The sequence below is a fragment of the Puma concolor genome, chromosome A2 (assembly GCF_028749965.1).
Source record: "Puma concolor isolate L17-30 chromosome A2, mPumCon1.1.hap2, whole genome shotgun sequence".
In the NCBI taxonomy this organism is placed as follows: Eukaryota; Metazoa; Chordata; class Mammalia; order Carnivora; family Felidae; genus Puma; species Puma concolor.
Genome location: NC_141668.1, coordinates 120,370,577 through 120,398,463, shown reverse-complemented (window position 1 = coordinate 120,398,463; position 27,887 = coordinate 120,370,577). Strand labels below are relative to the sequence as shown.

The following is a 27,887-nucleotide window of genomic DNA, read 5'->3' as shown; positions in this document are numbered from 1 at the left end:
TCCACCAGAGGGTTCATCAGAAAGGAAAGGCCCAGAGTGGTCCTTGACTGTGGCAGGCAGCAAGTTACCTTAACCATGAGATCCTACAGCCAACGCTGGCATAATGGCCATGCTCAATGACAGGCAGTATGATGATCTTGTAAAGAGAATGGCTTTGGAGTCAGACAGGGCTCCTTCACTTCCTTCTAACCTTGGACAAGCCATCTAACTTCTTAGAGCCTCAATTTCCTCATCTGCAGAATGGGATTTAAGAAGGGTACTTACCTTCAATAACTGTTTTGAGAATTTGATGAGAAAATGCACTTCTAGGGCTTTAATCTAGTGCCTGGGACAGAAATAAGTGATCAATAAACTTCACACACACACACACACACACACACACACACACAGAGGGAAAAAAAAATCCAAGGGGCAGTATCACATGTGTATAGACACAAATGCTAAAATGGTCCATATGCCTTCACACAGGCACTCAGTATCCTGTGGCCTCTGTAGATGACAGCTCCTTCTCTCATTTCCCTCTGCTTTGACATTTCCAGTTTCTGCCTTCCCAGCGGGCATCCCACAGTTACCTTTTCCAATTAATTCTACAGGTGAATCAGTCCTCCTTGGAACGTTGGCCTTCACCTTGTTGGATCTGAGCTAAAGGATATCTCAGGGATGGCTCCTGGAGGCAGCACACGGACAGTGTGGACTGGAGGGTAGAAATACCCCTCTGGGACCTCCCCAACCCCGCCCCCACCCCGCCCCGTGCCACCTCACCCTTTCAAAAAGTCACGGGAGCATGTTTGAGAAAAGTTAAGCTGTTTTATTTCACAGGATAGCTCCACGTCAAACCAGCAGGCACCATCAGAATACGCAACAGACACTCTATAGGACGGGCGTTTGGTTGTAAGGTAGAGAAACGATATCCGGAAGAGGGCAACACTTATCATCACATGGGGACAGGCAACCAGCAATTTCCTAGGGTTGTTTTCGGTTTGTTTTTTCCTGACACAGTTTAGGGAGGAAGGAAACCAAAGGAAACTAAATCGACCAGCCACTCTGAAGCAATCAGAACCAAATCTATTGCCAAACCGTGTAAACAGTCACACTGCCGGGAACTAGAGCCTGAGCAGAAAACTCTAGCCAGAATCTACTTCCGTCTAAGGAAGGCAAAGTGCACTCTGGTTGCTCTGGTTCAAGGAACAGCTTTGTTATTTGCCTGGGACAGTTCACACAGAAAGGAGGTGTCGGCAAGGGGCAGCGGTGGCCATTCGGCCAGTCCCAGAGGATGGGACAGCGGGACATTGGCAGATCAACCTCAGAGAAGCCGGGAGGAGTCCGACATGACAGCAAAGTCCCTTCTCTCAGCTCCCCTGGGCAGCTTTGGGTATGTGGGGAATTCTCTACACGGCTGCTCAGAAGAGAGGAGACCCCAGAGAACCGGGGAAGTTGACATGAAACGTCAGCATTAGCTCTGCATAGCAGAAAATCAGCTAAGCAACACCTCGCTCACCCCTTCCTGCCTTTTCCTCCCCGCCCGTCCTCCCAAGCCCAACAGGGCCTCCCACCATGGTTGTGAGCCAGCCATTCTTCTTTCTGGGATTCTCAGGAGAATGAGGCATTTGCTCTAGTGTGGAACCATCTGGATGTGTGAAAAGTTAGGAATAGAAAGACTGAGAGGAAGAACCATTACATTAGTCCTTGTGGTTTTCCATCAGCCGTGTACGTGTGCGGAGTGCCGAGTAACGACCAGGCCACGGGAAGTCTTCTGCGTTCATGCCTCCTGAATGAGAAAGAAATATACCCAACAAGGCACTCCAGGGGACTCCAACAGAGAAGCAAGCCCCACGTAAAGGCCCTTCCCCACGCTGGCTCCCCTTTGTGTACCACAAACCAGTTCTGAAGTGTTTATAAGGCAGATCTCTGAACTGCTGGTTCCAGCCGGTGTAGCCAAACGATGGCTCCATTTCCCTGTGTCTCTTCCCACTCGGATTTCTTCGTTGAATAGACACCTTTCATCCCTTGGGAATCCGTTTCTCTCCTGCCCCTTGGCCTGGTGACCTCAGAGAAAAGACTCCCAAGTCTAATTCCCGAGCTTACAATTCCCTCCAGTTGTGCGCTCTGTCCGGGGTTCAAAAGGCGCTTCAAGGTGAGAAATCGTTAGCACTGAAAACAAGGAAAGGCAAGAATTTTTCATAGAATCCCACAGCTCAGAGCAGCTCTTGAAGAGGAAAGGGGAATAAAGGGAGAGAAGGAGAGTAGGGTAGGAAGCACGGCTTGTTCTCAATTTTATCGGAGAAAGGTCTTTAGCGGCGGCTGGGCCCCAAGGCCCAGGAAACTAGACCAGGAATGAATTGTCTTTGGTCAGTTTTAAATGAACATCTTGCTGGTTCATTCCTAAAATAGACTAAACATCGGTTACACATAAAGACAAAAGGCTTGACCTCAGGGTAAGTCAAAGGTTAAGAAAACAAATCATTCTGTGAAGAAGGAAAAAAAAAAAATGCCCGTTATCAACGAACTGATCAGTACAGCTCTCAGTAATGGCGATGAACAAGTAGGTAACCACACTCCCCCTTGTACAATTGGTTATATTGAGGACTACTAACTAGGTTACTACATTTCCCCCACACTCACTGTACAGTTAGGTTTCTGGTATTTGTTTTTTACATTGATCTATCTACTAGGTGCAAAGATTTGGTGAGTGGCATTGGCTATAATTTAATTGTAGCCTTTTTAAAAAATTACAGTTTCACATTGTAACAGTTACTTTCCAGCATTTAAGCAAATACAGCAATATATAGTGTGGACTAACACAGGCAGGAGTCAGGAGGAGACTGCGATGCTCAGTGACTGTGGATGGGACGGGGTGTGCATGGAGGGTGGTGGAGACATGCATAGCGCCAGATGAGGAAGGAGGGGGGGTTGTGGTGCAGGAAAGCATTTTTCCATTTGGTTCTGCGTCAAGGGTCAGATCTGGGGCTGGATGAGTGGGCTGTGAGCTTTCCTACATGTGAACTCATCGGCCAATTTCCCAATGGAAAACCAGGGACTTAAAAGAAAACCGCAAAGACTCTCGCCTTCAGGTAACTTGGCGAAAGGCAGACAGATCCATTTTCAGTAAGGAAAAACTCAATCTATAGGAATATCCACGTGGTCTGACTGGTGTTCTACAGATCAGGCAACACGCTCAACTCAGACTTTCACTTCTCATCGGGTAGCCGTGTCGGATGATGTGACATTTTGCACAGGAGGTGACTGCGTTTAGGTCGAGGAATATCTCTGGGGTAGAAATGGGAAGTCTTGTCTCCTGGCCGGAGAGCATAGCATCTGCCCAGGCAAGTGCCCAACAGGGCCCTCACTCCCTGCCGTCTGTTAAATCTTGGGCAAGCCATAGCACATCCCAAGGCTTCGCTTTCCTCCCTAAGCTGTAAAATGGGGTTAGAGTCATCTGCTCAAAGGCAGAGGGGCTCCTAGCTGCTTCTGAGACTCTTTCATTTCCAGGAGCTAAGACAGAATCTGCAGTTTTAGGCAAAACAAGGATGTTTATCATTGACCTCTCTCTGGCACTTTTTGTGCCCTTTCTTGACTCTTCCTTCCACTGGGTGTGCTCACTGCCAATGCTTCCGATGAGACAGAATGGCTTACCGCTCCTGCACGCTCAGGTTATCAGTGACTTACTAGATCCCTCCCCCTGGGGTGTATCTACCTTTTTATGGAGGACCAGAGGAGAGGGCAAAACTTAGTCTAATGGGGTGAAATGGTAATGACAGAATTTCAAATATCAGTGTGTGATTTTTCTGTAGGGCTGTGCTTCAGGGCTCTTATGAAACTACTAGGAAAATTCCACCGCCCACTTCTCAAATGCCATTAGGAGGCTTCAGAAGGAAGATCCTGGATGGGTTTATCTAAAAGACTTACCTTGCTAATGATAATAAAAGGAGCAACCATGTTGGCACAGTGCTTTCCGGCTTCCAGAATTTGCTCACCTACATTTTATCTTTATTCCCTTCACTTTACGGTGCAGGAAACTGGGGCTCGGTGAGATGAAGTGACATGCCCAAAGTCCCACAGTTCCTAAGAGGTGGAGGCTGGAACTCAAACACAGGACTTTTGACTCCAAACCACAGCCATGGAGATACACTCAGAGAAAGAGAGGGCGCTTGAGAACAGCAAGGAGACCCTTGGCATGAGGGGGTGAATAAAAGTGGTCCCCTTAGGATGTGATTCGCCTACGTCCCATCATCCAGAAACAGGCTGTCTCTGGAAAATGAAAAGATCAAAAGAGGAAGTAAAATGGAATGGAACAAGAGTGATCCAGAAGGCCTCTTCCCAGCTGAGAGGCAGAAGTCTAGCTCCCAATTCTTAAAAATCACTCACCTCAGTTCTATCACCACATTTTCAATTATATCCAATGTTCTGGAGGTGGTGGGGGGAGGGCGGGAGTGCAGGGGCTAGGAAGGGAAGGGAAGGTAGAGAGGAAAGCCATTTCATTTGCATGATGTCAACCGAAGTGTTCTCTAGGACAGAAAGTGCCAAGGATGGCCCCTCTTTGGCCCCTGCTGTGAGGTTCCTGCATTTCACACAGGAGGGCACCAGCCAAAGTGGGTCGCGGACTGATTTTAAATTAAAATGATGTGACTGAAAGCCTCCTTGCCTGTTTAGTTCCAGATCTGACACAGTATAATTAGTAGAAAGAAGAAAAGAAAAAATTAAATATTTTGAAAATGGTATAAGTTAAACCTCTATAGTTACTTTATTCCTACAGCGTGTCTAGGCTTTGAAGTGTTCCACACCATTGTTTTTGTTTTGCCTTTTTCCCAACCACACAGAACACTGTGCTGCGATGGGGCTTAGGTTCTCACTATCCCCTTTTTCTACATACAAACACAAGGATGCTGTGGTCAGGGGCCTTCTCGCCAACGTCCTCCCGTGCCTTCGGGGGTACGGTTGGCCCTTGGCCTCCGGGTGGAAAGGCAGGGTCTCTGGGGTGGACGGGGGGGTTCTGTGAAGGGTTCCCCACCTCTAGGAGCAGCCTGCTTGGGGTGCTGCCTGCCCCACCCTTCTGTGAGGGGCAGACTGTTCTGGAAGGCCACGACTTCTGGAGACAGTGGGAGACTGTTTTTGTGTATTTTTCTGCAGGTTAGTGGTGTATTGCTTCATCCGCAGTCACTGAGGCCTCTAACTTCTCCCAGAAAGGTCCCTGCAAGTCCCACCAAGTAACTCAGCGGGAGGTGTTTGGTGGCATGGGTCTGAGGTAAATCTAAGTTTCATAAAAAGAAAAAGGAGATCCTATATACATTTAGTTGTGTGTCCAGATCTAGTATATGTATATAGATGCATAAATATATATATACACACACCTACAGACATATACATACATGTATGTGTGTATATATGCACACATATATATACACACATATTTATGTATGTAGAGAGAATGTGGAGAGAATCATTTTCCAGTGACCATATGCGGGGAAGCCATTTAACATTTTGCCCCAATCTTAGGAGATGCTCTAGTGGGGCCTCCTGCTCCTGCACCTGCACCCCTCTGGGCGCCTGCTTACACACGGGAGGTCTGCGGGATTCACATGGCTGAACGTGAGCTGCGGCCAGTGCCTGGGCCTCAGCTCTGCACAGACGCGCTTCCAGGCGGACCTTCTGGTCCCCACCCGACAAGGCCAGGGGCACTGGGAAGGCCGCGGAAGTCACAGAGGCCGCCCTCAGCCACGGCGGGCCACGGTGGGCCAGGGCGGTGCCGCCCCGTCCTGGAGGTCACATGGTGCCCGACTTGTCCGCGGAGCTGTTGGGGAACATCTTCTCCGTGGGCGTGACGGCCGGGCTGCCCACGCCCGAGCTGCTGCTGCTGCTGGAGCGATGCTGGACCACCGGCCGCACGGGCCGCATGGGGGGCGGGCGCAGCTGGGCGCCGGCCAGACGGGCGGACAGCGCTGGCTTGAAGGTGGTCATCATCTCGGTGGACGAGCTGCTGCTGCGGCGCATGGCGGCATCGGGGTCGCGGATGACGATGGTGTGCAGGGGGCTGGCGGGCTCTGAGCTGATGGGGCCCGGCGGGTTTTTCAGGGGCTCCAGGGTGTCCAGCACCACATCTGGCGCCTGCTTGACCGTGTTCTGTCTCTCGAGCTCCCGCAACTCATGCAGAGCCGTGCTCATGGTCTTCTCGATGTCCTGGGGACAGAAGGAGCTTCTGGTCAGCACAGTCTGGAGGCCTAGGCTCCAATCCTTCCTCGACTGCTAATCAGCCTGTGGGCTGCTTAGGGAGGTATCCCCACCCATGAACCTCATGGCTGGGACAGAGAGGAAGTCTCCAGGGTGTCCTATGACCAACTGAGGGAATCCACGTGGGCATCACCTGCACACTTGCCTGCACAGGGACCTGCAATGAGGGCAGGTTAGCCTACTGGTTGAGAAGGCAGGCTCTGGAGTCAGACAGACTTGGGTTCGAATCCTGGCTCTGCCACTTCCTTGCCATGTGACTTTGGGCAAGTTACCGCAACTCTCTGAGCCTCAGAATTCTCATCTGTGAATATCGATCATAATAATATGACTTCAGGGTGTTGATGAGCATGTTGAATGATACAGCCCCTGTGAAGAGCTCGGCACAGTACCTGACATATAGTCAGTGCTCACAAATAATAATGGCAGTAACAGTGGTAATGATAAAGCACCAGTCCAAGCTCTTTCCATTTGTACCTCATTTAATCCTCACACTTAGAGGGTAGAGCTACCCTTATGCTCATTTCACACACAAGAGAATGGGAGCTCATCCTGGGCAAGTAACTTGCCCAAGGTCACATTGCCAGCTAGTTGCACAGCCCAACTTTCAACCCAGACAGTGTGTCGTAGAGCCTAGGCCTCTAACCATTATGGTTATTTTGAAAACAAAATCTGTGGGGCACCTGGGTGGCTCAATCAGTTAAGCATCTGACTTCAGCCCAGGTCATGATCTCACGGTTTGTGAGTTGAATCATGAGTTTGAACCCCGCGTCGGGCTCTGTGCTGACAGCCCGGAGCCTGGAGCCTGCTTCGGATTCTGTGTCTCCCCCTCTCTCTCTGCCCCTCCCCCAATCATGCTCTGTCTCTCTGTCTCTGTCTCTCTCTCTCTAAAAGATAAACTTAAAAAGATTACATTAAAAACAATTCTTGCCCGTAGAAAAATCCCTTGGAGGTTATATATCAGAATGTCCACAATGTTCACTCCAGAATAATGGGACTTTCTTCTCTGTATTATAATCAGAAAAGTTTGCTTTCAAAAATATAAATTTTAAAAAGCAACAAAACGCCTCATCGTCCTACGTAATTCCTGGGGATGCTGTAATATTAAGAGCTCATCAGTAGGAGAGCACTTTGAATGACAGACAGCCATTAAGGCACCTTCATTCCACCTTCCCAAGGCCTCTGTTCCTCCTCCAGCCAGGAGGGGGCGCTGCAGTAGGACATCAGCATTCAACCCAGGAGCCCTGTGCTAGGGTAAAGGGCCTGTAATTTTTTAGTGAAAAGACTCCTCTGCCATTTGCTTGCTGTGCAACCCCAGACAAGCCTCAGGCCCTCTGTACCATACTTTGCTTCTCTGTTGAAAGCCCCTACGTTTGCTGTGAAGATGGGATGAGATAATGGATGTGATGGAGCTTTGTTAACTGCCAGGCAGTGGATTTTTTTTTTTTTAATTTTTTTTTTTCAACATTTTTGGGACAGAGAGAGACAGAGCATGAACGGGGGAGGGGCAGAGAGAGAGGGAGACACAGAATCGGAAACAGGCTCCAGGCTCTGAGCCATCAGCCCAGAGCCCGACGCGGGGCTCGAACTCACGGACCGCGAGATCGTGACCTGGCTGAAGTCGGACGCTTAACCGACTGCGCCACCCAGGCGCCCCAGGCAGTGGATTTTTAAACTCCCTTTAGCCGGAGTCCTTGGCTCACACAGGTGTTACAGGGATGCCTCCACACCAAAACAGGCACAAGGAGCTGCTGAGGCTGAGCTAGGCCAGAGCCCAACCAACCCAGCTACTGAATGTTGCTTCAAACCGCTGCTACAAGGCATGCTGCACAATGTCTGGTGAGGCAAACCCAGGAAAACTGCAAGTCTTGTCATACTGATGGCCCTGGTGCCTGGAGATGTCCTGCTGGCTCCTCTCTGCAGTCACGCCCTCTTTTTACCCTCTCTCCTCCCCCGGCCCACAGGCGGCCTCCTGCTTGCCCTGGGCCCACACAAAAGGCTCCAATCTGGCACAGGCAGGGTCCCAGCCTATCCTGTTTGCTTTGTTAACAGACTATGGTTGTCTGGTTAATGGCTAATAGTAGCTTTTATGCTTCCTCATGACATTTTATCCCTTGCCCAGAACACAAGCTACTTTAAGAAGAGGCTTTATGTGCCTTTATCCAAAAAGATTAGCTGTGGGGGGGCCTTCTATATGAGGGGAGAAATGGCAATCCTCTCCCCACCTTTGCTATACCCCAGCCTGGCAGTGATATCACAGGCTTTCCACAGCCCATACTGTTTAAATGAAGCTCCCTATAGATTTCACTGCTATTCCTGCTCTACTCCAGCATGAACTGAAACATAAAACTTTAAAACACAAAATGTAATGATCACCCCTCTCTACCATCCATCCCCACCACCATTCTCCCCTGGCAGAATGTGAGCCAGAAAGACAGAAAGCTCAGAGAAAGATCAGCTGAGTAGTTTAGGCATGAGCCTTGCATTAGTCTGAGAGGTGATACTGCAATCTGCAGAGTGGGGCTGCAGAAAGGCCCTAGGGGAAGACGGACAGCGGGGGACAGGGCCTGGGTCCATTTTAGGTCACCACTGTACTCTCAGTGCCTAGCACAGTGACTGTCACACAATAATGTTTCTCAATAAAGGAATTAATGAATGAACAGATGAATGAATGAATGAACAGATGAATGAATAACTCAACTGTGCCATCTTGTGGAGACGCCTGTCATTACCACATCCCTCTCCTCTGGCCTGCCCCAAGGGCAGGAATCCCCCACTCCAGCCGTGGAGACTGGAGGTCTTCAGTTTTTACAGGATCCCTAGCTAGCTGTATCCATCCAGCTTCCAAGCCCATGGGGAGGCCAGCTTGCTATCTCTCTTGTGTTCTGGCTTAACCCTGAGCCTACTGCGAAGGGCAAAAGGGGCTCCCCAGTCCACAGGCCCCCACCCGGCCACCCCTCTAGGGTTCTCAGCTGGCCCAGCCTGCCTTCCCGCTGGCCCTTACTTCTGCCAGGGCCTCAGCCTCCAGGGACTTGTGGTCCCCCAGGCTGCTGTGCCTGGTGGAGCCGCATGTCGACCTCATCGAGTGCCCTTCGGAGAGAGCCTTCTTGTCAGGGTAGTTGATGCTGCCGGCACTCCCAAATGTCGCCATCCTCCGCTTCTCGGGGCTCTCGATCCTCCCCCGGGTGAGGGGGATTTTGTGGGGGCTGCTGGGGCAGGCGGCAGCCCGGGGCGGCGTGTCTATGCTGGGGCCCAGGCCCCGGGGCGGGCTGTGTGTGTCGCCCCCGCTTCGGCGCCTGGGGATGGCCGCTCCATCAGATCGTAACCGCACTCTGCAAAGGAGCCAGGGGGCAGGGGCATGGGGCAGAGGTCAACCCTGGCAAGTCTCAGAACAGGCCAGCTAACCCCAGGCCACACACTACACACTAGTCTAGGGAGCAGGTATAGTAAAGCCTCATTCAGCCAGACTCAATTGTGCAATGAAAGCACTGGCTGAGCGTGTAACTTAGTGGCAAGGGGCAGGTTTAAAATGCACAAAATGAAGGAATCGGAAGCATTCTGCTTCCAAACTGCAGACGGTGGTGCTACTAATTACACAATGAATCTTGTCTACATGTGTAGCCAAGGCCAGGAGAATTTCAACCTGGGAACGCTTTGGTGATGGTTAGTTGGGCTCATGATATGTTCTTAAGTGGTTCAGACATTTCCATGATTCTGAAGGGCTTCTTAATTGGTCTGAAGCATTGAGGCTTGACTGTACCAAAAAGTCACCAGCTCCCTGCAAGCACAGGAGGGGTCCCTGGGAACTGAACACAGTCCGGTATTGTTATCCACCCCCAATCTCCCCAGCAAAGGGCTATTTCTATGAGGCTTTTCCAGATCTTGGAAAACTAGTCATTCAGGAGTAAAAATTGCATCGCTGGACATGCCTTCCACACATGTGGCCACCTTTCACTCTTTAGGGAGGCTCTGGTGGAGTGAAAAGAGGACTAGAGTGTCTATCAGGAGGGCTGGCTTTGTCATGGGTTTTCCTGTGTAGTCTTTCAGACCCATTTTATTAATCTGGTAAACAGGCACAATACTCCTTGCCCACCTTCCAAGGAGGCTTGGTGGATGTGGGAGCACTCTAAAGATAAGAGGCTCCACCCACAGGTGATTTGGCTACATCCTATGTAGGTCAACAAAGATTGGAAGGCATTGGTGAGGGGAGGGGAGGCTGGAAGTGATGAGGGGGTGGGGAGGAAGGCCAGAGTGTTGGAATGGTCTCTGACCAGAGGACCAAGTTCAATGTGGTCAGCAGCACTTCATATCCCAGAGCCACCAGCCAAGCTAAGCACTGCCTGTGGGTACCCCAACAGGACCAAAGCATAGGTGTTTGAGAGGAGGAATACTGAGAAAGAAAGAACCAGAAAAAAGTAGGGAAGGGAGGGAGAGGGAGAGGGAGGCAGGAGAAGATATGGCCCTCCTAGAAGTCCAGGAACCATGGCTTTGTCTTCTATCTACCCCACTTCCACTTTCCCCCCAATTCCATTACCTAGCACAGTGCCTGAGCCATTTGCTGAACTGAATAGAATATGCTTTAAAAGGAGGCAGAGACTTCTGCTGAAATAAATTCATAAACATATGTTCCTACTGCAATGATATCTCTGGCTCTATCTGCAAGTACCCATATGTGTGAGCTGATCCCACGACCTCTCCACCAAAAACACGAAGAATATGACATTCTGAGAATCTGATTAAGAAAGCAGTGAGAAACTGTCAGCTTCTCTTTTCTTCTTCTTGTTTAATTTTTTTGGAAACAACCACAATCTTCGGACTATCCCTGCATGTGGAAGGACATGCACAGCTCCTTGCCGGGCAGAAAGGTCATGTGACACAGCCCAGCCCACACACGGGGGAAGGAAGAAATCGGCAAATGTGCTCCCCACCAAATAAGTGGGTGGCCTCAAGTGTCAATTTCCCCCACCGCATGAGTGGGTTTGAGTTTTCTGTTTGTGTAGTGCACTTCAGGGAGTATGTGCGCTTTAAATTTTTAAATATAACAACTTAGGTCTTCAACAGAAAGTAGGGAGGAGGTGCAAGAACCAGAGAGAGGTAGGAAAAATACTTGCCAATTTAAAACTCTCTCTTTCTCGCATCATTACTATTTTACATAAAAAGCACTGATTTGCCAATACATGTCTCTTCTCCTCTTTCTCCAAACCCCCAACTGCAAGCTGGACCATTTTACACCTGGCATTCTTGGGCCAGTTCCAGCCAGCACCACCGCTCCTCCCTCCCCCTGCCCAAGGTGTGCCTGATATCACATCTTGCAGGCAACAAGGGGCCTCCCTCTCTCCCCGCTGCCCCCTTGCCTCTCCCAAAACAGACACAGCATGGCACTATCAGGAAAGAATGAACCCGCGTTTCCTACCGGCCCATCACCCCCCCAAAGCCGTAATCCGAGATGTGCTCCGTGGGCGACTGGAGGTCGTTTTTGGAGGAGGCCTTGTCATCCAGCAGCGGCCCACTGCTGGCTTCACTGTCAGCCTTTTGGCTCAGGCTGTCGGAGAAGGCATCGTCCCTGGGGAGAAGGACACATGTGAATTGGGAGTGCTTTGCTCCAGAGAACCCAGGATGTGTAGGGCACCTGTCTGAAGGGTGGATCCACACACACCTTGCGGTCAACTTGTGCCCATCCTCGGGATGAGCCATTTCCCACTGTGTACCTGAGCATCACACACACCCACCAGCACACTCCCAGTCACCTTCTCGGCATGGAGATGCCCCTCTGCCCCAGGCCCACCTTCTCCTCCTCCCTCCTCTGGGTTTTTCTCTCCCAGGCTGCTCCAGGCTGGGACAAGCTAAATGCTGGAGGGAGTGCTGGCCTAATGGGGGAGGAGCCCGCAAGCTAAGCACTAGGAGCTGCGTGTCCACAGGCTCCCTGAGAAGCAGTTTGGGGCTAAGCAAGGGAGGAGGAAAAGTGCCTCCATCCCTCAGCTCCCGACTCAGGGCTTTGGATGATTGTGGGGTGGCTTGAAGTTGCTGGGGAGCCCTGCTTGCCTCTTCCCACTGCCCTCTCCCTTCCAGAAGCCTGGGGACATCAGAGGGCTGCTGAGGGTCCTCCACTGGCATTTCTGTTGTTGTCTGCCTGGCCTTGGACTTTTCTCTGGTTTCACACCATTCCCTGTGCCATCAAAACTTATGCCTTTGTCCCCCTTCCCTTGAGGTCCAGCATGGTGGCTACTTTGTTGATACAGCAGTTCGACCTGAGCCTGACCAAAGCTCAGAGGGAGTGTGTGTGTGTTGTAGGAAGCTTCGATGGCCTTCAAAGAAGAGAAGGTATAGACTTTCTGGACATTCTGGTAGCTCTAGGTATTTGGGATACAGGCCTTTCTTTGTGTGTGTGTGTGTGTGTGCGCCTGATATTATTTTTTAAAAATAACAGTACCCTACTCAGTGGAAATGAGGGGATCATGGTTTCTGCCCATCCTCTGAGAGAGCCACTTGGGGGACAGAGAATGGTGGAGAGTGAGGGGGCAGTGGGCTGGCCACTGAGTACAGGCACGGTTCGGGAGAGTGGAGGAATATGGCGAGATCCACTGGATGCTGAGAACCAAGGCAGGTGATGAATGCCCTGGAGGCTGGCAGGTGGGTCAGGGTGGTGAGCCAAAGGCACCAAACACTGTCTCTGTGCACGCTGAAGGATGGGCAATTTGCTTATTTGTTAAGGGGATCACTATTTAAGGGGAAGGTAGATACAACCCATTCTTACAAAAGACCAGGTAGACCACACCGGGGAGAGCAAACGGCTGGCATACAACCCAGTACTCCCCTTCCTGTGCCCATTCCAGACATTACTAATCAATCACGGCATTCTTCAGAGAAGGTCCTGACTCCCACTCACATGTCCTGTACGACTATGTACTGATGTGGGATGAGTCCATCCACGCCATTGTGACGACCCTCCCACCAGTCCTCCGAGGCACGGTGGTACAGGAGCAGAGAGGCCCCCTTCTTGAAGGACAGCTCACGCGGGGACCGCCCCACGTAGTCAAACTTGGCGATGGCCTCGATCTGCTCCACTTCTAGAAAGAAAGCAAGGGAAAGAGCATCTATGAGGTGAGCAGGAGGACACTGAGGAGCCTTGCTCAGATGGCCCTGGCTCCCGTAGGGCAGCAGAGACAGCAAGCCTGGTGGAAACAATGTGGGCTGGGGCTCAGGACACTGGGCTCTAGCTCAGATTCACTCCCTAGGCTGTGGTCTCAGGCAGGCCATCTAACTTCTGACACACCATCTCCTCATTTTCCACTGCCTCTCTTGTTCTCTACTTTTTAACACTAATTAAAATAATATTATAAGAAATTTCTCTTGCTTCTACCTCTCAATACAGGTTTCATTTCCATTTGTCTGTGAACCCTTTCTGTCCCTGTCCACTTATAATACTTTTTGTGGTTGCAACCTTTTGGGTGTATGTGGACTCCCATCCTTGCAAAGATGCTGTATACAATTTTAAGGGTTCCCATAACTCTTCAAAGCTCATTGTTATGGACTGAACTGTGTCCCTCCATCCCCTGCCAAATCCATAGGCTGAAGCCCTAACCCCCAATGTGATGGATTTTGGAGTCAGGTGTTTAGGGAGGAATTGAGGTTAAGTTGAGTAATTAGGGTGGAGTCCTCATCTGGCAGGACTGGTGTCCCTCTAAGAAGAGGACAAGATACTAGAGTTCTTTCATTCTCTCTGTACACAGAGGAAAGGCCATAGTGAGGACACAGTGAGAAGGCAGCTGTCCACAAGCCAGGAGGAAAGGCTTCACCAGAAACCAACCCTGATGGCTCCCTGATTTTGGATTTCTGGCCTCCAGAGCTGTGGGGAAATACATCTCTGTTGTTTAAGCCACCCAGTTCTGTTCTAGCAGCCTGAGCTGAGTAGCACATTCATCCACGGACTAAATTTTGGGGGAGGGAGAATTCTTACTGGGGCCACAGCTCAAGTGTATCTCGTCACACACACACATTTACCAATCAAACCTTTATTCCTCACTGATTACTGATAAGCCATTGCTGACAGGGTTAAGCAATGAGGATATGGCTCCTGCCCCTGAGGCATTCCTAGTGCCCAGCTCCATCATCTCTTCTCTGCGTGACCTCGGGCAGGTTACATAACCTCCATACACTTCGGTTGCCTTTAGGAGGATTAAAATATAACGCATGAAAGTAGACCTACAGATGGCCAACAGATACACAGAAAGGTACTCAACATCACTAATCATCAGGGAAATGCAAATCAAAACCAGACTGAGATATTACCTGACATCTGTCAGAATAGCTATTATAAAAACACAACACAACAAAACAAAACCAAGGGGCACCTGGGTGGCTCAGTTGGTTGAGCATCAGACCCTTGATTTCGGCTCAGGTCATGATCTCACAGTCATGAGATTGAGCCCCATGTCGGGCTCTGCACTGAGCATGGAGCCTGCTTGGGATTCTCTCTCTCCTCTCTCTGTCCCTCTCCTGCTTGCGTGCATCTCTCTCTCTCTCTCTCTCTCAAAAACAAAACAAAACAAAACAAAAAAAGGAAAAGGAAAAGAAAGAACAAGTGTTGGCAAGGATGTAGAGAAAAGGGAGCCCTGGTGCCCTGTTAGTGGAATGTAAACTGGTGCAGCCACTGTGGAAAAAACAGTATGGAGCTTCCTCAAAAAATTAAAACTAGAAATACTGTATAATCCAGTAATTCCACTTCTGGGTGTTTATACACAGGAAACAAAGTACTCACTTGAAAAGATAGATGGATAGATGGATTAAGAAAATATGGTATACAGATACAGTGGAATATTATTCAGCCATAAAAAGAAGGCAAATCTGCTTATCTGAAACAAATGGATTGACCTTCAGGGCATTATGCAAAGTGAAGTAAGTCAGGCAAAGAAAGACAAATACCATATGATCTCGCTTATGTGTGGAATCTAACAGCAAAAACAAACCAAACTCACAGATACAGAGAACAGACTGGTGGCTGCCAGAGGCAGGGGGTAAGGAGTTGGCAAAATGGGTAAAGGTGATCAGAGGGCACAAGCTTTCAGTTATAAAATAAGTAAGTCCTGGGGATGTAATGTCGAGCATGATGACTACAGCTAATAATACTGTATGGCACTGAAAGTTGCTCAGAGAGTAGTAAATCTTAAAAGTTCTCATCACAAGAAGAGAAAATTTGTAACTATGTATGGTGACTACATACATACATCTGAGTAGGGATGGATGTTAACTAGACTCACCGTGGTTATCACTTTGCAATACGTGTATCAAATCGTTATGTTGTGCACCTGAAACTAACCTAATGTTATATGTCAATTGTATCTCAATTAAAAAAGAAAGAAGTATACTAGACTTCAATAGATTTTTAAAAACCATAAGGTATGAAAGTGCTCTGCTTAGTACAGACATACATTAGGTATTCAGTTGCTCTCATGATTATGATTATAATTTTTATAATTATAAAATTTTACCCTATGGGGTAGGTCCAGATAAGAAATCTAAGCTGTGGGGAGTTTATGTGGTTTTCCTAATAGCCAATGAGGTTTGGGAAGAGACCTTTGGAAGAGAAAGGGAGCTATGCCTATGATTTACTTAATCTGTGTTACAGCTGTACCCTAAGAGATGCCCATACTTGGTAGGAAACTGGCTGTGTACTTTATACTTTAAAGCAAGCACAAAGATGTTTAACACTGTAAAAATAAGACCTATTTATTTATGTATATATTTACATATATAAACATAATAAGTGCATTACATTCTAATAGGACAAAAAAGTAATGAAGTGACCCCCGCCCCCGCTCTCTCTAGCCTGCAGATACATGCTGACTCTCTACTGCTGAATTTTTACGGATTTCCCCCCTCTGTCCTTCCAGACACCCACTTGCTCATTAAGGACTCAAGTCCAGAACACCTGGCTTTGCTGCTTTGTAGCTGCGTGCCCTTGAAGAACTTGTTTCTCCTTTCCAAGCCTCAGTTCCCTCATCTGTAAAATGGGAATGATAATAATAGTACACAGCTTATAGGGCTGTTATGAGGATTAAATGAGTTACTATATATAAAGTGCTTGCAACAGTGCTTGGCACATAGTTAGCTCTATATGAGAGTTGTTACCAGAGCTAATGCACTTCTAAGGGCTAAGGGCAGCATGAAAAGTCAAAGAACAGAAGGAGGAACCTCCTTTGTTCCTCTCCCCCATTAATCCCCACCACACACGCATGCACATCAGGGCTCCCCTCTATAAGTAGTTGGCTCAAGAAGACTGTGCCAGTGCTCCTGTGAGATGCAGTGGCCGTTGGATGCATCTGGTCCTCAGTGCCTGGGATAGCCTTCTACAGGGACTGGGCCTCAGGCAGTCAGGCCAGCTTTCTGCAGCTGGCTTCCTGACAAATGTCTTTAAATGCTATTCTGACACAGTTGATGCAAGATGACAGCACAGCTAAATGGGCCACATTAACTCGGATCTTGACTCAGAGTTAGCTTCTCAGTAAAATGGGAGATCTCTGTTCTCTCGGCTGCATCTTCGGATCTCACACCAGCCATGGGCTAGCACGGCCTGGTAACCTGTCTGCCTGCCTATCCACAGAGACAAAAAAGGTCAGAGGGTTTGCAAGATCAGGAGCTGAATGAACCCAGAGGACTGTGTGCTCTCGGGTTCCACCCCAGCGGCTTCCTTTGAGCCCAGTTCCCCACACTGATAAAGCAGAAGAGGTTTGCTCATACCAGGAGGAGCGTGGAGGGGCTGCCTGGGTTTCTGGTTCCTGCCTTCCTCATCTCCAGAGCCTCCAGCAGTCACTGGGGGAGGCCTGGAGGTGGGAGTGGGGGGCAGGGAAGGCGGAAGGGAAAATATAAGGAGAAGAAAAGAAGAAAAGAGGAGGAGCAGAGCTGAGCCATAAGCTGAGAGAAGGCACGTGTGTTTGCAGATGCCATTATGTAAGTGTGTGTGGTAGAAAAAGTAATAATAGCCACCATTTATTAGGAAGTCTCTTATTTGGGTTTATCAGACCTGAAATAGAATATGTGACTCTCCCCCCTGTCACTCTCCCACACACCCCTCCCCAAACTTACTTAATTCCCTCGTCTTCTCCATCTCAGGAAATAGAACGGGCTGCCAGCTTGCTTGGGACAAAGCCTTGCTCTTAAGCATCACACACCCAATCCATAAGCAACTCCTTTGAAGTGTCCCCTGAATCGGACCCGTCTCGCCATCTCCACTGCCCCTGCCCTGGTCCAGACCACTACTGTCCCTCTGCCTGGCCTCCCCACTTTCATTCATGCTTGGTAGACACAGCAGCCAGAGGGATCTTTTAAAATCCTAATCAGATCATGAAACTCTCTCATTCAAATCCCTCTAAAGGCTTCCCACTGTGCTTAGAGCCAAACCCAAGTCTTCTCAGGGCTGCTGAAGCCCCTCCGTGCTCTGAGCTTGGAGCCCTCTGCAGCTTAATTTCCTACCGCTGTCTCCTCACCCGGTCTGCACGGCCTCACCAGCCTTCTGTACTCTGATGTAAGCCAACACTGTATTCTGATGTTTTTCAAACACAAAGTTGAAAGAATTTTACAGTGAACATGCATATGCCTGCCACCTAAGTCCTACATTAACAGCTTACTGTATTAGCTTTATCACCTATCTATCCATCCTTTTATCTATCCATCCGTCCATCTATCCATCTGCCCATCTTATTTTTTTAATCAACTTTAAAGTTGCAGACATCAGTACATTTTACCTCTAAACACCACAGCATAAGCATTCATAGAGGCTTCTTGATGCTTTTAAAACATGCCAAACCTTTCTGCCACTAGGCCTTTGCACTGGTTATTATTGCCTCTCCTTGCAATACCTTCTCTCAGACATTTGCATTCTTTCACATTCCACAAATATTTATTGACCATTGTGTGCCATTTCCTAATTTCATTCAGGTCTGTACTCAAATTTCATTGCCTTAGCAAGGCCCTTCCTGACCACTCTCAACTACCAAAGTACCAAATGTCAAACCGCTAACAGCTTCCCTTGCTTTCTTCTTCTTCATAGCACTTAGCACAATCTGAACTTGTGTGTGTGTGTGTGTGTGTGTGTGTGCGTGCACGTGCACACACGTATGTGCACATGTTATTTTCTTTTTTTTTTTTTTTTAAATTTTTTTTTTCAACGTTTATTTATTTTTGGGACAGAGAGAGACAGAGCATGAACGGGGGAGGGGCAGAGAGAGAGGGAGACACAGAATCGGAAACAGGCTCCAGGCTCTGAGCCATCAGCCCAGAGCCCGACGCGGGGCTCGAACTCACGGATCGCGAGATCGTGACCTGGCTGAAGTCGGACGCTTAACCGACTGCGCCACCCAGGCGCCCTGCACATGTTATTTTCAAACCTGTTTGTTGTAGATCCTTCCTACGAGAATGCGAGCTCCATTAGGACAGGGATTTTTATTTTATAACCTGCAATTTTCCCACTTGTAGAACAGTTCCCTGGGATGAGTTGACACTTGATATTACTTTGCGTGAACAAAGTAAGCTTTTAGCATGTGTTAAGTGTTTTACTTACATTATCACATTTACTCCCCACAAGAATATTTGCAGTACTATCCTCATTTTACAGATGGGGAAACTGAGGCTGAGTTGAAATGATGTGTGACAGGTGGATCAGAAGACTTACACTGCTAAGATGGCAATACTCCCCAACTGGTCTGCACACTGAATCCCGATTAGAATCCCAGCTGATTTCTCTATAGAAATTGACAAGCTGACTCTAAAATTCATATGGAATGGCAAAGAACCCATAATAGCCACAAAAAAAATCTTGAAGAAGAAGAAGAAGATTAGAGGATTCACACTTTCCGATCTCAATACGTACTACAAAGTAACAGTAATCAAGACAGTGTGATGCTGGCACAAGGATAGACATATAGTTCAGCGGACTAGAACTAGAGGTCCAGGAGGAAAGCCCTGCATCTATGGTCAACTGATTCTTGTATAAGGGAGCCAAGATCATTCAATGAGGGAAAGAATAATCTTTAAAACGAATGGTGGTGGGACGAATGGATAGCGACACACAAAGAAGGAGTGGAGTTGGACCACTACCTCACGCCATATACAAAAATTAACTCAAAATGGATTATCTAAACGTAAGACCTAAAACCTAAAACTCTTGAAAGAAAACATAGGGTACATCTTCATGATTTTGGATTTGCTGAGGATTCTCAGATGTAACACCAAAACATGAGCAACCAGAAGAAAAAAAAAAACAAAAACAGATGAATTAGACTTCATCAAAATCAGAAAACTTTTGTGCTTCAGAGGACACCATCAAGAAAGTGAAAAGGCCCATGTTTCAAACAGAACATGTTTGAAAATCATATAGCTGATAAGGAACTTATATCTAGAATATATAAAGAGCACTTATAACTCAATAATAAAAAACCAAATAACCAAATTTTAAAATGGGCAGAGGATCTGAAGACACATTTCTCCAAGGAAGATATATAACTGACAAGCACATGAGGAGAGGCTCAGCCTCAGTAGTCATGAGAGAATTCAAATTAAAACCTCGATGAGATACCATTTCACACCCACTAGGATGGCGAGAATTGACAAGTCAGAGAATAGTAAGTGTTGACAAAGATCACACACTGCTGGTGGTGATATAAAATGGAATAGTCATTTTGGAAAGCACTCTGGCAAGTTCCTTAAATGACTAAATGTAGAGCTATCCAGTTCCACTCCTAGGTGCATACCCAAGAAAAATAAAAACGTATGTTTGCACAAAAGTTGTACACAAATGTTTATGACAGCATTATTCATAACAGCCAAAAAGTGGAAACAACCCAAATGTCCGTCAACTGACAAAAAGAGAAACAAAATGTGGTCTACCCATATAATGGGACATTATTCAGCCACAAAAAGGAATAAATTCCAGACACCTGCAACAATAGAATGACCCTGGAAAACACTGTGCTCAATGAAACACTGTGGCCCAGACACAAGGGCCACATATGGCATGATTCCACCGATACGAAATGTCCAGAAGAGACAAATCCATAGAGACAGAAAGTAGATTAGTGGTTGCTTTTGGCAGGGAAGGTAAGAAATGATGGCTAGGGGGCTTGGGGTTTCTTTCTGTGGTGATAAAAACTGACTGTGGTCATTGTTGCATGTATCTGTGACTACATTTAGCGCCGCTGAATGGTATACTTTAAAGGGAAGAATTGTATGGTATGTGAATTATATCTCAATAAATGGTTAAAATAAAAGAGGAAGGGAGAGTCCTCCTTAGGTTCTGGGTCTAAGCCACGTGGTACGGGCCAGCTGACCATCTCTGCACTAGGGCTTAGGAACACTAGCCAAGTTAGCAATGAAGGAGCTGATGCTCTCTTTTTCTGTTGTTCTTTATTTCTTCCAAATGGGTGACCATGATTCAGGCAGAATCGGGCATTTGTGTGGTAACTGATGGTGACACCATTTTAATGCTGTCAAAACCTCACCTAATACCCACAATGTGCATGAATCTCTATACGTCATGCCAGATGAAAGAAGCCAGATCAAAAGACACTATTCTGCACAATTCCTTTTATATGAAGTTCTGGACCAGGCAAAACTAACTTACGATGAAAAAATTTTTCAGGTCAGTGGTTGCTTCTTGGGCTTTGGGAGTAAGGGACTGAGCAGGAAAATGCATGAAAGAACTTTCTAGGGTGTTGGAAATGTTCTGTATGCTGGTGGGGGTTTGAGTTACACAAGTTTTTGCATCTGTAAAAACTCAGGGAATGATACACTTAAGGTTTATACATTTCAGTGTATGGAATTTTACTTGAAAAATAGAACCATAAACGATGCTGACCCCTGTTGTGTGCAGCATTGCATGCTAACATCTTTGGAGGGAGACTATACTGATGGCTGTAATTCACTTTGAAATGTATTAAAATAAGACGGATTGATAGATACACAATAAAACAAATATAACAAAATGGTAACAATTGTAGAAACTAGGTGACAGGTATTATATAAAACTTCCTTCCACTTTTATGTACGCTTGGCCTTTTTAAAAATTATTATTATTAAAGGAAATATCATGAACTGCAAGCAAATCAAAATCTTACCCTGATTTCTAGTAGATGCCTAGATTAATCTGATGAAAACCACGCACCTCTTCTCAGAGGCACCATTCCAAAAGAAACGAAATTTTGCCCGTAATAGATTTCCTAAAGCCCATTTATGGACACCCAATACATCCAAAGAGCTAACGGCTTAATGGCTTTCCAGATGTAGATGGAGGGCAAGGAGTGGAAATCAACTGGGAGAATTTTAGGAAAGTACCAGTGAGAGAATAATGGTGCAGTTATCATTGAAAACTGACATATTGTAACTATATGATCATGTTTCTGTTACTGATTTTAGTAGTTTCTTTATCTGGCAGCCTAGTTCCTCATTTAGCATCCAATTAATAAAGATGCTATTGACAGGCTGCCTCAATGTTTTCATTTGGCTTAGTTCTCACAATCAGGGGTTTTATTTTGAGAGAGAGAGAGAGAGAGAGAGAGAGAGAGAGAGAGAATGCAACTACGGGAGGGACAGAGAGGGAGAGACAGAGAGAGAGAGGGAGAGAGAATCCCAAGCAGGCTCCACGCTGTCAGCACAGAGATGATGCGGGATTCAAACCCACATGAGATCATGACCTGAGCCAGAGTCAGACACTTAACCGACTGAGCCACTCAGGTGCCCCTGGACTCAGATTCTTGATCAGAATTAGAAAGGATTTATACTGAACACACAGTCTTAATGGTTCCTATCACCTAGTTGTCCCAGACACTGTGCTAAGCTTCTCTGCATATGTAACCTCATTGTAACCTAGGTCACAATTCTCTTGTTACCGTCATTCCCATCTTACATGTCAGGAAACTGAGGTCTGAGGTTACATGGCTCGTCAAAGTTCACAGGGCCATGAAGGCCTCTCTCTGACTTTCAAATCCAGACTTCCTTTCTCAGAGTCTAGCACACCCTCAACTGTTCCTTCAACTCAGTACTTGGGTGACCGATTTGGTTGGGGCAGGCTTGCACGTAAACATTTAGGAAATGCACTTAATTTTCCTCCAAAGGATGCTCCTGATTCAGCAGCCGCCACCATGACCACACAGGAAACAGTGAGAACCTGCAGGGAGCATGAACCTGGCTCTCCTGAAGCTGGCTGTTGACCTTCCAGGATGATCTTCCTGCCCTTGTCATTCTCAGAAACCAGCAGCCTGACAAGGAACAACAGAAGGGACCTTCTGGGGAAGCAGACGAGAAGCTGTCTCACCCCACTCCAGGGATACTGTGTGCCTCTACTCTGGGAGGAGTGAGGCAGCATTTTCTGAGGGGGTGCTCTTGGCATGGGGTGGAGCCTGCTGGGAATGCCCTGTGGCTGCTGCCTGGCTGCCCAGCAAGACTGTTCTCTCTGTCCCTCCTCCTACCCAGTGCCCACAGCAGCCTTCCACCTCCCAGGCCGAGGGGCTGTGGGGAAATTCAGCATACACAGGATGACTGGAAGTGACCTCAGCCCCCAGGAAGGTGGGCTGTGAGGGTCCTCACAAGGCACCTGACCCATCTCCTGTAGACACATCTTCTTCCACCGGCAGCATTCCCAACAGATCCTAATTCTGAAAAATCAGTCTACCTCATTGGATGAGAGATGTTTCCCCCAGTGGAGGAAGAGAGACTGAGAGCAAGATCTAGAGCAAGAGGGAGCTTCACACACACACACACACACACACACACACACACACACACACACACACAGAAATAAAGCAACAGATGGACAGAACAAGAAGGGAGAGGGAGAGCCAGAGATGGTAGGACAGACAGGAGACAGGAAAGAGGAAAGCAAATCACTGCCAACATGCAGACAGTGGCAGCCTTCACATCTCCCCACAAAAGCTCTGCAGGACATTTCCCTCAGCTCAGGACGACTCTGGCCTCTGAGGATTCTGGCAGAGATGAACACTACACCTAGATTTGTTCTTCCACACCTGTGACTCAGGCCTGACCCGTGGGCTCCCTCCTGGGCCACAGTGATTGGTTTTTGGCTGGGTGTGTGACTCAAGGCAGTCCAATGAGACTCTACCCTAGGAGCTTTCTTGGAACCATGATGAAAAGGAAGCTCTTTTCCACTGGGACTTTGGGCAAAAGGACAATGAAAGCCTGGAAATGCTAAAGACCACCATGCAGGAAGATCCTGCTTGAGAATGAAGCCAACACAGAGGGAAGCAGAACAGGAAGATGGAGACAAAATCCTAAGACCAACTAAGCTCCTGGATCCAGCCGTGCCTGAAGCTATACCTAACCTGGGATTTTTCTGGTGTATGATCTGAGGCCTTTAATGCTTAAGTCACTTTGAGTTGGAGTATTTGTCATTAGCAAGTGTGACAGTCCTACCAGAATGTGAAAACTGCCCTATCAGTCTTGCCTCTTTCACCAGCTCCCAGAAACCACCCCTGAGTACGTACCAGCTCTCCTGGCAAAAATGGTGGCCAACAGGGCCTGGGACCGTTCCAAAGGGAAACACAGAAGCCCAGAAGAAAGTCGTTAAATAAGGATTAAAAAAAAAAGTAAAACCATCACCAGGAGAAGGTGGGCTATGCTTGGTCTACATAGCATTGTGTTATGACTTTTGTGAGGCCCAAGCACTTTTGCTTCTTGCATGGGTCCCTTCCTCCATTAAAAAAAAAGTTAAAAGTTATATTTTACAATTGCATTGGTATAAAGATGAATACAATCCACGATGGATCATATTCCTTTTTTCTCATTATTTTAAATGAAACCAAAACATTTTCAGGGGTCCTTAAAAGTACCATGGGCCCTGGCCACTGTCTATTCTATCCAATAGATTCACTGGCACTTGGCCCGTATTATCCAGATTGCTTGTCTACATGGTCCAGTTTCCCCAACTTTCGTCTCCTTATCCTTATCTTTTCCTTCTCCTTATCCATCAGGTGGAAGGGTCCGATGAATCCCTCAAGCCCAGGCCAGCCTTTCCCTCTCTCCCTCCAACACTTCCCTGGGCCATCACTGCTCAGCTTCATCTTTGAGGCATCCCCACACTGGGGACACAGCTGTCATTGGGCGTAATTTCTGTGTGTCATGGGGAGCTGCTCCCTATGTGTCAGGTAACGAGACTGGGAGCTCCTCTGTGACCCATGTGTCTTTCATTGAAGTACCTCAAGTCCTAGCACAGGCTGGATACAGAACAGATCCCTGGTTGGGGAGAGACAGGGGACAAAGCATGCTTCCTACTTAGCAAACTCTCGTCACTTAGGATTTATATTCGGGCCAGGAAGGATACAGAAAGGGAGGAGACAGGCCAGTAGGAGTATGGTGAATGGAGGTGCACATGTGTCCAATGTCTTTCAGAGCCCCCCTCTATTCTAGAGGACAAGGTGCTGACTGGCAAGGCTGGAGGGGGTGTGCGGGCCAGCCGAGCCATTGGGCAGGCACGAGTCAGCATGAGAGGCCCCAAGTGAGTTCCTTGGCCCCAGATTCCCCCTCACTCACCTTCGTCACTCGTGTGAGGCTCCGTGCCATTGTCATGGTCAACTTCATCAATAGTCCCTGGCTCACTATGTGGACTGTCACTGCAAAGAAACACGGGAAGGGGACTTGTTGGGCTTTGCACCCTCACACTGTCCTCAGCATCCCGTAAGTGCCAGCCAAGCCCACCTCTGCACTTGACCCAGGTCAGGCCCAGGCCTGCACCGTCCTGTCTTGTCCATCTGACCACCCATGGACACTCCTAACAGGAAACCACTCCCAGCCCCCTCAATGGAAAGCTATCCTGAATACCCTCCTCCAGCTTCCCCCAGCCCTGGAATTTGCTGGGCTATCAATTTCTAGGTGTTCTGTAAGACCCAGAGGGCATCATAAAACCCTGGCATTTATCCTCGGAAGGACCACGGGCCAGAACAGAAAGGAATTGTGGAGGTACCGTGAGACATTCACCTAGCCTGGTTCTAGGTCTCGCAGAGGAGGTGACACCCCGAGAGAGGTGGCGTGGGTCCACCTCACAAGGTGCTGGGTCCTCCGGGTGCCTCACGATGCTGTGTGCAAAATCCCAGACCAGTCCAGCTAGTGGAAGCAGGCTGGCAGCCATGATGGGCGTGGGAGTGGGTAGCCTGAATCCAGGCCTGTCAGACTTGGTCATTAATGCACTGGGACAATTTCGCCAGCTGCTACCCCCTCACTAGACTATAAGCTTCTTCAGGCCAGGGTTTATTCACCTAGTCAGTTTTTTTTTAACTAAGTCATTGATGGAGTCCTAATATATGCCAGGCACTGTGGGAGGTAGGAGAGACGTATTGATGGGTAAGACTCTGCCCTTGTGGGCAAGGAAAGAAAACTGCTACAAGCTGAGATGTGTTATGTAGGAACAAATGAGCAGAGACAAGAACGGCTGAGGGGACCTGCATAGGGTGGTCAGGGAAGGCTTCTTAGAGGAGGTGACATCTGCAGTGCCTTTGGAAAAAATACGAACTTCATTATGAAAATTCTCCATTGCCTCCTGGATAAGGTCCAGACTCTGCACAGTGGCTTGTTTAAGACCTTTCATAACCTGGCTCCTGCTGGCCTGTGGAGCCTCCGCCCTCACCATTCACTTGGCACAAGCAACACTCTGGCCACATGGAACCACTTTCCACTTTACCGAAGGCTCCAAGCCCAGAACATTCCTTGCCCATGCCTCACCTGGCTGACTCCAGTTCATCCCACAGGTCTCAGTTAAGGTTCCTCCAGGAAGCCCTTCCTGACCTCGCTACATGGGCTCAAGGAGCCTCACTTCTGGAACTGCCTGTTTCCTCCTCCACCGGAGCTCCCTGCATCAGGGGTTAATCCTGCTCAGGTTTCATCCCTGCCCCCCTGCTCAGGGCCTGGCCCAGGACAGACACTCAACACCCATTTGTCCAACTGTTGAATGAATGAATGTTGTCCACTACAAGGAGACCCTCAGCCAAATCCCCCCTTTTGGCTTTGCAAATGTTTCCAATGTAATTAATAGTTTTTCTTTCTCATGAGACACAAATGGGACTGAGGCAAGTATGGTTATCGTATATTGTTCTTTGGTAGGTACAACCGATCTTTAGGACGCTTCCCAGAACACTAATTACACACATTGCAGCAAGAAAAGAGAACTGGGAATGGTTGCAAACGCTGCGTGAAAAGCTTCTTTGTCCAGAAAGTACGCTTGCTGGCTGTTTAATGTTTCTGTTAGAGAACAGGGACAGACCTGCTCCTGGAGCCTCACATAAAGGTTACTACAGAGCTGTGATTACAAGACAGCGAGGCCCGTATCTCTATGGGGCGCAGGGTGGGAAACAAAGGGGCTGCAATGTCTCCCTTCTTTGAAGTGAATCAAGAGTTCAGGAATGCTTTGATAATCCAAAGACAAACCCCCCTGTAGGCACCTAGCTGAAAGCAGTGTGGGTAATACCTAAATATACAGCTGTGTGTTGTGCAGGAATGGGTATAAAGAATGAATAGGAACCCTTTGACTGGTCTCTGTCAGTTGGTGTTCTGAATCTCCTGTCCTTTCCACATTAAAAAAAAAAATGCCCTATCTTTACCACATTTTAAGGTCTTAGTCTGGGGAAGGTGGCCAGCCCTGATTTTGATTAGGTTCTAAAATTTTTCTCATGCAGCACCAGGTAAACAGAGGTACCTGACTATCAACTGCTGACCTGGCCTGGAGCTCTCAAAGAATGTGAACTCACTTTGTCTGGAAAAGAGAAGTTGTTTCTCAAGAGGTGGAGGTGGGGATTATTATCCAGCCCCCTGCTGCCTCGGATGGGCTTAAGACACACCTGGCCATTGACAGCTTAGTATCTCCTAACTAATGTGATTAGCTCACCAGACCCAAGCCTTAGCAAGGGGATATACTTCTTGGATTTATGTTGGGACCCTTGGGAAAGAGAAGGTCTTTTTCCACTGGGGATGCTCAGAGAATGTTCTCTAAATCTGGAGTTACCATATGTCTTCCCGAAGCCACCAAGGAGAGGATGCCTGAGAATGAAGCCAATGCAGAAGAAAGCAGAGCCAGGGGCTGGGGATTGCAGGACCAATTCCTGATAATAACAGTTGAACCCCTGAATCCAGCTACACCTGAAGTCATAATCCTAGACTTTTTAGTTAAGTAAAGAAAATCAATAAATTCCCACTTAGCTTAACCCAGTTTGAGTTGTAGTTCTGTCCCTTACAAACCAAGAGAGTCCTGGCTGATGCAACTATCTCTGGTATAAGGCTGCAGCAAAGCTCAAATGAGAAAATGCATATGGGAGTAAAGACTATAAAGCAGTAAGAAAATCAAAGGGTTTCTTACTGTTCCTGCTTAACAGCAAAAACGACAGTGATGATGATAATAATAATATTAAGAGGAATGGAATCTTACCAATATTCTTCCCCTCCAGCCATGCATTTTTCATACACAGGTCCCTCTAGCTCCCGGGGGCTGGGGAAGATGGCTTCATGATGAATGATGATGGTTTTGATGACTTCGTTGACGTGTGCCTGGCAGGACACAGGGTCCTGCCCATCAGGGATGTGCATGAGGGTGGGCCCGAAGCAGATGGCCAAGTTGTAGGGGTCCATCATGTTCTCGTCACTATACTGCGAGAGGCTACAAGAAAGGAGGTACTCAC

The 27,887-nt window shown here is 47.9% G+C and overlaps 1 protein-coding gene across 6 annotated transcripts in view; it reads right to left on the bottom strand.

The window, feature by feature from the left end:
- Positions 1-787: 787 nt before the first annotated feature.
- The window catches only part of SRGAP3 (SLIT-ROBO Rho GTPase activating protein 3), a 264,333-nt gene continuing 237,233 nt past the window's right edge, over positions 788-27,887 (bottom strand). For 5 of the 6 annotated variants that reach the window (XM_025920885.2, XM_086697528.1, XM_025920893.2 and 2 more), the window contains 6 exons: positions 27,638-27,865; positions 24,757-24,836; positions 13,109-13,289; positions 11,636-11,785; positions 9,227-9,554; positions 788-6,174 (listed from right to left, as the gene is read on the bottom strand). In XM_025920885.2, coding sequence (XP_025776670.1) covers positions 5,761-6,174; positions 9,227-9,554; positions 11,636-11,785; positions 13,109-13,289; positions 24,757-24,836; positions 27,638-27,865 — 1,381 coding nt within the window. In that variant the 3' untranslated portion in view covers positions 788-5,760. The remainder of the gene's footprint in view (positions 6,175-9,226; positions 9,555-11,635; positions 11,786-13,108; positions 13,290-24,756; positions 24,837-27,637; positions 27,866-27,887) is intronic. The other variant, XM_086697530.1, reaches the window with a different exon arrangement.